Source organism: Poecilia formosa, unplaced genomic scaffold (assembly GCF_000485575.1).
Source record: "Poecilia formosa unplaced genomic scaffold, Poecilia_formosa-5.1.2 Scaffold95, whole genome shotgun sequence".
In the NCBI taxonomy this organism is placed as follows: domain Eukaryota; kingdom Metazoa; phylum Chordata; class Actinopteri; order Cyprinodontiformes; family Poeciliidae; genus Poecilia; species Poecilia formosa.
The window spans coordinates 1,165,210-1,176,621 of NW_006800034.1; the positions used below are offsets into that span (position 1 = coordinate 1,165,210).

Here is an 11,412-nt window from a genome sequence, read left to right on the forward strand (position 1 = left end):
TTTTTATAGGTACATGTTTACTTAAACATGTACCTATAAAAAGAAACGTCAGAAAAACTGATCATTTTAAGTGATGTCTTCATTTTTGCCAGAGCTGTATGCATAACAACTAAATTACAGCTTTAAAAAAAAGAGACATTAATACACAGATGCATTCAGCATATCGTATGGTTATCAACTGGTTTTAGCTGCTATTCAATGTCACTTCTACAGAAAATGCCTTTTTTTAAAAGCACCTGAAAGCCTCTCTACCTTCCTTTGCTATTTTTATTTTTTTTTACCTAGAAATGTTAGACATACTGATCAAGCTCACGCTTTTTGTGTTTCTTTTCTGTGATAACTACCAATTAAGAACGGAAGGGTAATCCTAGAATAGTTTTCAGGCAGGCTTACCTTTGGAACCACAGAGAGCCATAATGAGGGGGCTGTTACTCTTATCAAGCTCCCTCAGACAGGCACTTCCAGCTCGGTCTCTGATCACAGAAAGCTCTCTCAAGATGAGAGCCTGTCGAGAAACCAAAACAAAACACGTTGGTGAACATCACAGAATGACAGAATCCATACAAGTTAAGCAATGTTCAGCTATTTGTATCAGTGTACATTAATTTACTGATTTAATGTCAAAGATGTAAAGCCCTTGTTTATTGTTGTGCTGTGTGACTTTGAATTAAACCGATATGTTTTTAAGGTAAAAAGGCAAGTGAAAATTTTCACATTTTGTTAGTGGAGTAAGTCGATGAATAAGCAGCCTTTATAAGGCTGAGAAAATTGCTTAATGAGTGGCTTCTATTTTTAAAGATTGTTAAATGATTCCTTTAGGGCCAGATCAGCATGTGATCACAGCTGCTGTAAAAAAAATTTTTTTTGAAACATTTATAATAATCATTCAAATTTCTGCTGGAGGCTAGTTTGAAAGTCCTGTTTTGTTGGAAATCAGAAAACTCAGTGACACTCCTAATGAGTCACCATCAAAGTGGCGGTGAGGAGGAGTCCGGGTGTAATAAGCCCACCTCCAGGGTCTCCTCTGCCGAGCACCCGGGCTGCTGCTGCAGCTTGCCCGACTGCAGAGCTTCGATGTATTCATCACACTTCCTGTAGCCGTCGTCCAGCAGGTCCTGTTTGGCCTTCAACAAACCCGTCCCGGGAGTCACGTCACCGATTCCTATAGAGAAGCCTCTGTTGGCTGAAAATCGAATGAGAAAGAACTACATTCAGAACCTCATTGAAGTAATATTGTCATATTTCCTGTCAACTTTCAACATTTTCTAACTCAAAAGCCCGACGGGCCGCTGGATGAATGACTGCTCTAGTGCCCAACCACTTGGCTTAGCAGGTTTTCTGGGGGAAACCTTGCACATTTAAAAGCGAGTTGCAGCTGCATAATAGCTTAGTTCATATCTTTTCAACCACACTTTACCTTTTTCCCAGCTTGTCATTAAAAACGCTTACTTAAAGCACTCTGTTTTGCAATGATCCTTTGTGGCTTACCCTACTTGTGGAGGGTAAGTCACCCTCCAAAATAAAAACAACAAAAAAAAAAAGTTTAAAACCATGTTTAAAAAGAAAAAGTCTAAAGGAATAAGTTGGGAAGCATTTTCCAGTTTGTGGTTCTCGTTTTAAAGACCAGTTTAAGAAGCTACAGATTTTGAAATCAAAGGAAATGAGAGAAATATTTAACTATCGTTCAAATCCCTTCTGTTCAAAGGTTTCAAATTACAAAATGTCTCAATATCAACATTATAAAAAAATCTTTTTTTAAAGAAAGCTCCCAAAAAAAACTAGCCTACCTCTTTGGGAGACATTACTATAATAAAGAGATTTATGTTTGTTTTTAGGAATATTTACGTTATATATGTTTGGGTGTACACTAAACATTTGCAAAGTTTTAGTGACCAAATTTTAGGCCAACACTGTGGACCACCTACAAAGATAGACCGGAGCGAGTCGCGCCAGGCGGGACATGGCGTTGGCAGCCTCCAGCTGTCCCCAGTCTCTTAGCAAGATGTAGAAAATGTTGTTCTTTGAGCCGGACCCCAGGGTGCCCTTATCCATGCTTCCACACATCAGCTCACTGTTGTGAATCACCACAACTGAAGGTGTGCGACAAAAAAAAACAAAAAACAGAGGTACAGAGATAAAGACATTAGATCCAGAAGAGAAACGCCGACAAGGTCAATGGAATAGCGTGATGTTTGCCCAGGACAGCTGATGCTGTTTTAGCAATGAAATATGATTTTTTTTTTTTTTAGTAGAACCTCCACCCCAGGGATATGACTGGCTTTCTTGTCTATGATGGGGAAAAAAAAAAAAAAAAAAATTTTCCCCTTAAGAGCCTTTTGTGACATTAGATATTTAGGTTGGAAAAAAAAAAGTCATTCGAACTTTTTGTGATTTCTCACAAGGCCTGTCGCGATAAACGATAAATCAATTAATCGCACGATAAATTAAACCTATTGATCTCATTTTAATTATCGGTTAAGATTGTTTAGTTTATCAGTTCCAGTGTTATGTGTTCTTTTGAAAATAGAGTGCATCTATCTATAGCAGGAAATCACATGCATTATTAGTCATTTCCATTAAATCAGAGTCAAAAGGTCTTGAAACAATATTATCGTTTATCACAATAATTTTTTAGATAATTAATCGCTCGGCAAAATTTGTTATCGTGACAGGTCTATGACTCACTATACTTTTCCAAATTTGAAAGTATTTTACTATTGATTTCATATTCCAAAACAAAGCAAAAATAATGAACATCGTGTCTCATTTTTCTCCCATTATCCAATTATAAGCTACTTTGGGATGGCTGATCACATAAAATCAAAGTATGGGCACATTCTGCGAATAAAAAGTAATATGACAGTAAAAACCATTCAAACTTTTAATGTGAAACTCACATGAGTCGTTGTGGCAGAGATCCTCTCCTTTGCCGCAGTACTGTTTGCCTTTGGTCCGCAAGTTTGCATTGACAGGACAATCTTTACTTGGCTTCAAAATGACACTGAAGATCTGTTTACCTGTCCACAAGGCAATTGGCTGATAGAAACACAGCAGCATATTAGCGGCCTAAGGAAAACAGGGTGGCGTGACAAGAGACACTGTGGTTGCTCTACCTTTATTATACCTTTATTATAGCAGGGCGAGGGAGAGAGATCCTGATTTTTTCATCTTTCCCCACAAGTATCGATGCAACGATCTGGCAGGCTTTCGACCTATCGAAAAAGGTGTCCTTCAGCGTCAACAGGTACGCACCTTAGAAGACAAAATATGTTGCAAAGTTAGTGCCGGTGAAACATAGCTACTTGTCAAAGCTGCTGTATTGCTCCCTTGACAAGCAAAAAAATTGACATTTTAAAGCATAAACATGTATTTTTAAACATTAGGAAAACTGTGAGAATTTCTAACATTTGTTGATGAAAAATTTTATTTTCTCATTCTAAGTTAAAGATTTTGAAGCATCGTATTAGGAAAGAAACAAACAAACCACTGTTGTCTGTAAACGCTTACGACAGATCTCTGCACCCACCTGTCAGGAAGTCCTGAATAGCAGCAATCAGAGGCTCGCCATTTCTTGGTGTAACAAGGTTAGCTTTAGTCTAGAGGACAAGACAAATAACTGTTGCAAACACTGTGGATTCCTTACAAGAAAACTTACTGAAGGCAACATCTCATTTTTGGATTTCAATTGATTTATTAGCAAATTTTTCAAAGAACCCAGCAATCTAGATAACCAAATTTCCTCCAAAAACAAAGTGCATTTTTATTATACAAACCAAATTTTATGTTTTTGCTCATGACAAAAATATCAGACTTAAGAAATATATATACACTTAAATATATGTAAAAAGTGCTAACTTTAAGATGACAAAATATTACTTTTTTTTTAAATAAGAATAAAAGTAGATCTTGGTTTAGTCATGACTGCAACTTCATTCATGAGTGAATAAAGGAATGAAATAAGGAACACATTAAGTTGGAATATTACTGTTGAATACGATAATGACTGTATAATTTGCCATTATTACTCCAGCTTTTCCTTTTCCACTGTCACATTAGTCCCCCCCTACTCTAAGTATTAGCATCTCATTAAGATTTCAAACTAAGTCTGGAAACATAAAACAGTTAAAACACTGTCCAACTGGTCAAAAACAATATTGGCAAGTCAGGTCTGAATGCATGGCACCATACATATCGTAGCCCAAAATCTCATTGAGACAAACATCTGCAGAGTTCAAAAGACCTAAAATCTTAGAACATAAAAATAAAAAAAAAATGCTGAGGCTTTGCCTTTTTGATCAGTTCATTAGCATGAGATCCAAAACATTGTGAGTTTTGAAAAAATAAAAATTTTAGGCTTTTTATACATCTTAACTTTGGGTGAAAATAATTGTGTAGGGTGTTGTTCTGCTTGAATAATGTGATGACACAAACCCCCATCAGGACCAGGGCTTCGGCTTTGGCTTCTTCAGTCTGAGGCAGGTGGAGATTCATTTCATCGCCATCAAAGTCGGCATTGTACGGCGTGCACACGCACTCGTTAAACCGAAACGTCCTGTGTGGTTTGACTTTAGCCTGCGAGGTTGAGAAAGAGATGATTCATAAGCGAAAGGAATAAAATCAGTATTCTGCTCTTTGACTTTGCAACATTAAATCACCAACGGGAGACAAAAGACACCACTTGAATTCACACAATAACCATAATTACCTATGTTCCTCCAATCAGCCATAGCTCTTTGTAGAGACTTGATGCCTCATTAGTGCATAATAGAAAATTATTATTGTGGTGGGTGATGTAAAGTGCCTGAGCATTCATTTGCTTACATTCTTTTCTGCCTTTTGTTCATATATGCAAAAAAAAAAAAAAAAAACCTGTTTCAGCTGTGACTTCTGATCACAGCTGAAAATTTTTAAATGAAAGATAATAGTTCATTGTTGGGAGTAGTGCAATAAAATGAGATTGCACATCATCATTGCAAAAGTAAGTTGCAGATTAACTTCGTAATGTAGGCGGTCAAAAGCTGACCTTTGTGCTAATTATTTTTAATACTTAAGAAGTCTTTACAAATAATGAGTAGCCCTCATAAATATGGTTTCCATTAGATCCACTAGTCCTTGTAACAATCAGTCCTAAATATAGTGTCTCTTCAGCAATGCTGCTGCAACAGATCCATTCTCAACGCCTGGAGTTGTTCTTTCCCACTAAAGCTCTAAGCTTGATCAGGAGAAACTGCTGAGAAAAAAAAAATCAACACAATCTGGACTTCCTTGGGCAGAAAAACCTTTTAAAGGGGCATTGCCATCAATCTTCAAACATTTGAAGAGTGAACTGGACTAAAGCTCAGTTAAATCTGATCCTAAAATGATTCTAATCCTTATGAAAAAATACCAGTTTGTCAGGTAAAGAGCCTTTTGACGACTGAACTAAAGTAAGGAAGAGCTTAGAAATATTTTTAGTCAAAAACCCAACTTACTATGTGAGCCATGATACTGAGTTTGTGCAGAGAAGGCTGTCGATTGAAGAGGACGATGTCTCCATCGATTAGATGTCTTTCCACCACGTCACCAATCCTCAGCTCCTGAGCTATCTTTTCACGGTTCCCATATTTCAAAAATCTGATGAAGAAAGACAGAGATGTTTGCTCTGAGATAAGCTTTATACATGCTGATCCGAGGAAGAAGCAACCAAATTTACCTTTTTATCTGTGTGTGACGAGTCTGGATAAAGTTGGCTCCGGGGTGAACGTCTGGGCCGTTGCGAACGAGTTTCCTCATTAGTTCCAGATTGGCTTTGTTTACCTTCAGACAGAGTCAAAGGCAGAAACTTCAACTTAGACTCTGACTTTATGTAGGATGTGTAATGAATTTCCTGAACTTATAAAGAACACCTTACCTTCTCTGGATATGTCAGGATTTTAGCCACGTGAACAGGGACAGCAACCTCATCAATCCTTAGGTTTGGGTCAGGGGAAATGACAGTTCTTCCAGAGAAGTCCACTCTTTTTCCTGAGAGGTTTCCTCTGAATCGACCTGAGTCATTAAAGTAAAAATGAGTCAAATTCAAATTAATTATTTAAAAGTGTAATACCATAAAAGTGCCAAAACAGTACTAATTGTGCAAAGATTTGGGATGATCTTTATATATTATTGAACTGCTGCTTGTGCTCAAAATGTCTCAGTAAGTATGATTCGGAATCAATATTGTCACTCAAACAAGTAAAAAGGAAAGAAGGAATGAAAAAAAGGAAGGAAGGAGGGGAGGAAAGAAGGCAGGAAGGAAAAAAGAAAAACATGAAGGTGGGTGGATGACTATTTGCTTATTTAACAAACAGAAAATTCCAAACGTTTGTTTTGAAAGACTTGATCGACATTAGGCATGACGAGCAGGAGGAGTTTGACTAAAAGAGAGAATGCCTTGTCCACTGACTGTACCTTGTTTGCCCTTTAGTCTTTGCACAAAGCCTCTGGTCCACTTTTTAGGTGCCATGTTGAGGGGAATGCCAGAAAGTTCACTGTTGATGTAAAGGGCACACTGCAGCTGCAGGAAGTCCCAATCCTCCATTATCATCTGGGTTTTTGCTCCAGTCATTCGATGCTAAAGGCAAAGAGCGTGATAGAGTAGACTGTTCCAAGGGAAAACAAGACTTATGGCATTAAGATGATCTGTAGAACTGTACTGTTTTTTAAATGAAGGAATTAGAGAATCTCTACAGAAAATAATGGCAGTTAAAACTTGCAGAGCAGCTCATTTGACAAATTACACAGACTAGTGACCTAATTAGGAGCAAAAGCCAAGCCTCATCAATGACCCCCTGCAGGTAAAAACACTTCTGTTGACTGAAATGTAATTTCTATTCCAAGTGCAATGACGCTACGCTTTGAAAAGACGATTCACATCAGACCTAATAGCTGATCCATTTCAGCTCAGTCTTCATAATTTAAATAATTATTTACAGTCTTCACACAAGAGTTTAAAGCTACCTGCTAAAAAACAAGACACAAAGATTTCTGTTCTGTAGTGAAGGTTGAACATATGCAGTGTGTCTTTTAGCTAAGTGGATTCACAAATTTCAACTTTCAACCCAGTTCAAACTTTAAATTATGAGAGAATATTAAATACCAGTGTTGCAATTGAGAACCTGCAATCTTTGAGGTGGGGTAGACCAGACATTCAACCCCAGTGATTTAGGATTTAGAGCATATTATCTGGCAAAATTCTATAACAGTTCTATAACAGCTTTATAACAGCAGCAGCAAAGCATCTCAGGGAAAAAGGAAAAATAGCAAAATAAGAACGTCTGGCCTGTGAAGGAATAAGAAATTATAAACTGATGAATTTCTGTGTCATGTTAACATGATAAAGTTCTAGAACTCTTCTTTCAGAGACCCCAGGGGGTATCAGTGAAGAAAGACACATTTTTGTTTTATTGTCTTTTCACTTTTGGTACACAATTTTGTATTTTTTTTTATTTCTCAAAACAATTAAATACAAATTTTTTTGGTTTACCGCGTGAATTTCCAATAAAATACTTCAAAGTTTGTTGGATTCATTAGGACTGTGACAGAACATCAACAGAGACAGGTACATTTGCAAGGAACTATATTTCAGTTGACAGCGGTTTCCCTGATTAACACCGACCTTTTTGATGACATCATTTAGGAAGATTATCTCCGTCAGCTTCATGGTCAGATCGTCCTCATTGGTGCCCGACTTCAGATCGCTGACCACTGACGGTCGGATGCAGAGAGGCGGCACAAGCAGACGGGTGATAATGAGATCTGCGGGTTTCCCCGCCTCTGGGTTCATCAACAGCAAAGGGATGTCTTCTGCAGGAATTCTCCGAAATAGATTGAGAACAACCAGAGGGTTCAAATTTTCCTGTGAAAAGGAATGAGACTCAAAGTGAACCAGTCTCCAGTGTAGGGGCAAAAAAACCGCAAACCCTCTTTAGCATACATGTAGCTATGTATTTCTATTTATTTGAACAGATTTGAACCTTACCTGTGCTCTGGGCAATAAAGGCTCCATTAGTTTGTTGTGCTCAATGGCAATATCAAAGGACTGCAGAAAATCAGACACGAAGGGCTCCACCACCTTTTTGGTTGTTTTATACTTCTCGTGGATGATCTTAAGCAAGCCACACTTTTTCACAGATCCATTGAAAGCGCCACAGTTCAAGCAAATTGTCCTTTTGCGGCATTTATCAGAGATCTTCTTCTTCAGCCCTCGTTTCTGCAGGTAGGCCAAGTTTGGCCGTTTCAAGTAATCCATGAATTGCTGCTTGTCTTCTTTGGTCAGCATTATACTCGAACATGTCTTGCAGATCATCTGCACACAGAACATTGAATTATATTTGAACGTTGAATTACGCTTGGAATCAGTCACAAAAATGCCTCGATGAGGAAAGACAAGATTACAGATTCAGATGTTTAAACATTTAAAAACACACAACATTTAAGTTGTATGAATACATTCAGGAGAATTTAAATTCGGAGAACTTATTTAGAACTTCATTTATTATCTTGTTCTGACTGTGACGCTCTAGTGACATCTACAGGACATACAGAGAAATTAAGCAATGTTTCAGGCAGGATTAATCGCTTTCACGGATCGTGCTGATGATCAGATGTTCCTTTTTAAGTAAAAAGGAAATCATGATTTCTTACCTGCAAAATCCCAATAACTGCTTTGAAGTAGCCGACATGAAAGCAGGGCAGCTCCAAATCCAGGTAGCCGTAATGTCCTAAACAATCGGCCAGATTTTTCCCACATGTCAGACATGGTCTGTCTTTCTCACTGGTTCCCTACAGGAAATATTATATATCATGAAAAATGTGCAAACAACATTAATGTGCAAAATCCTGTAAAATATTATACTTTTGTAACGACCTTCACCTACATTTTCTGAGCTTTAACCTTCTACATTTGTAGGCATATAGAGTTGAAAGTATTTAATCTTAAGGCATATTCTGAAGGAAACCCTTAGAATGGAAGTAAGGACTATAGGGAGTATGGAGGAGAAAAGTAAAGGAGACTTGTTGAAGTGTACAAGGACACAAAGAGGAAGGAAGGAAGGATTTTTACATCCTATTACTTCCTTTTCCCGTAATTATCCAGACATTTCCAAACCTTTACAGACTGCATATGAACCATGCTGTATAAAGTACATGAACTTTGGCTCCTTAAGCACTTTTATACATGTGGACAGCTAAACTAAGCAGTTTCTTTTTGTGTGTGAGCATAACTGGAGTTAACAAATGTAATAACGTGATTTATTCTTGCACAGAATCCCTCTTGACATAACGTAAAACGATTAATTAAAAGAAAACAAATGACAGTATTATGCTCCATACCATTCGGTGGTCCAACACTCCATAAGGCAAAGGAGTGCGTTTGTTATCTTGGCTGTACAGATTTTTACTGACCACCTGGATGTGGGCCTGCTTTCGCATCTGTTCTGCAGATTTCATCCCAAAGCAGATGTGGCTTCTGTAAACAAGCACAAAGAGTCCAGATAAAGACTGAAATATGCACATTTCAGTTGTGAACTATTCAAACGAATAGATGCTACATTCAATAAGATCAATGTCATATTAATACTGGGCTGCAGAGATGTTTCATTTGACTGACTGAAAAATTACAGAAAATCCGCAATAATTTAAAACAGTTTTTATGAAAATTCATTGCAGTTGACTGACACTGTTGCAGCTCATTCAATTGAAAAAGAACAATCCAAACCCATTGACAGCTCTTAATGAGCAACGTTCATAACCGAAACTAAGCAGTATTAACGAGGAAAAATTAGATCCCAAAATTAACAAATAAAACACGAATATAAGGGTTAATGTTGCACAAATACGTCACAATATCTCTGCAAAAACACTCAAAGTTGCCTGGTCAACACCAAATACAATAATATTAAATTACTGTAAGTACTACTAATTATAAGATACGTTAGTCAAGAGACAGTAAACCTCATTTGTTCTTTAATCTTTTAAATAATCTTGGCAATAACTGCAACACTTCGACTAACTGTGGCTATCAGACTGAGCTAACAGGCTAGCAGTCACACTCACATTTTCTTCGCCACATCTGTCTCTCTGAATTGTTCCTTCACCATTTTGATAGCTATTGCTATACAACCTTTCGCACAATTAATTAAACTTTTAATCTATCCTTATTCCGACATGTTGCCACTCTGTCTTCACATGCTGTGAACAAACTAGCAAAAAGCCGAGCAATGTGTTGGTAGCATGCGAGGCACATTGGTGCTACGTTCAAGGTGTGTTCGTAATCCTGAGACGTATTTTTTAAATGCTGACGTTCTCCCAGGACTTGGGTGCAGTCAAAAAGTGTATTTCTACATCTAAATGTCCTTGTTTCAAGCATAATTTATAGGCTAGCATTTCTTCTTTTTCTTTTTTCTTTTTTTTTTGCCATTCTTAAGACAATAATGTATGGCGACTTAAAAAGGGAGCTAACGCCGAGTATTTTTTTTTTCAAATATTTTCATAATTTTAGGTCACAATTTGGAATTTAACAATAAATATTTTCTCTTTAAATCCAGCAACTGAATTTCATTTCGCTTTGTTTGGGTGTTTGGATGCTTTCCTATTTTAAAAATCTAATTTACGAGGAGCATGTAAAAGCATCGCGCACAACAGTACACCAAAGAGAACTCGCACAGCTAGCCATGAATTCAGCAAGTACAGAGATTGCGCTGCCCTCTAACGGCTATGAGTTTTATTGTCGTTTTTCCTCCGTGATGTTTTTGCCTGACAGTCATGTTCTATGGTTTTGTAAACGCTCATATTAAATTAGCATGCAGACTTTATCAGAAAGGATCTGACCCGGGGGTCTTCTTGCTGCAAGGCAACATGCCAAGGTAGACCTTGACAGAAAATGTCAACATATACAAAATAAAAGCAGTCAACTGCCAATGGTTCTTTTATTGTTTACACAGAGCGTCTTTTTAAAAGTTTATGCAGGGAGAATGGGAATTCTCTGCTTAACATGAATCTCATACAGTATTTTGTGCAGTGCAAAAATTTTTTTATTTAAGTATGATTAATACCACTTCAATATGTTTTACTACTTTGTCCTGGACTATTGCATAAAATTCCAAAATTTGTTAAAAAAAAAAAAAAAAAACTTAAAGCTCAAGCAGTATGAATTGGGACTTTGCTAACCCTATTTATATTTTTCAGTGCGTGTCTGGAAATTTAGTTGCGCTAATTTTTCAGCATAAATATGAATAATATTAGAGGCGCTACGTGTAGGACTGCCATGTTTTATTTGCATGACGGAGCGAAAAAACGTCACAGGTAAAAAAAAAAAAAAAAAGCAGATTCAATGCGGCTCTTATTTGTATGCAATATGATTAGCTGGCCTGTAGAGGGAGACAAATGTACACT

General features: G+C 37.2%; 1 protein-coding gene across 1 annotated transcript; it reads right to left on the reverse strand.

Annotated features, from left to right (window-relative positions):
• Window positions 1-78: 78 nt before the first annotated feature.
• LOC103142344 (DNA-directed RNA polymerase III subunit RPC1-like) lies at window positions 79-10,286 on the reverse strand. Its single transcript, XM_016674406.1, has 16 exons — window positions 10,075-10,286; window positions 9,352-9,487; window positions 8,665-8,802; window positions 8,000-8,326; window positions 7,637-7,876; window positions 6,430-6,592; window positions 5,891-6,027; window positions 5,693-5,796; window positions 5,472-5,613; window positions 4,432-4,572; window positions 3,527-3,596; window positions 3,125-3,252; window positions 2,898-3,036; window positions 1,926-2,090; window positions 1,011-1,183; window positions 79-505 (listed from the first exon to the last, which is right to left on the reverse strand). Exons 1-16 carry the CDS (start codon window positions 10,116-10,118, stop codon window positions 380-382), a joined length of 2,373 nt encoding a protein of 790 aa, XP_016529892.1. The 5' UTR covers window positions 10,119-10,286; the 3' UTR covers window positions 79-379.
• Window positions 10,287-11,412: the final 1,126 nt, after the last annotated feature.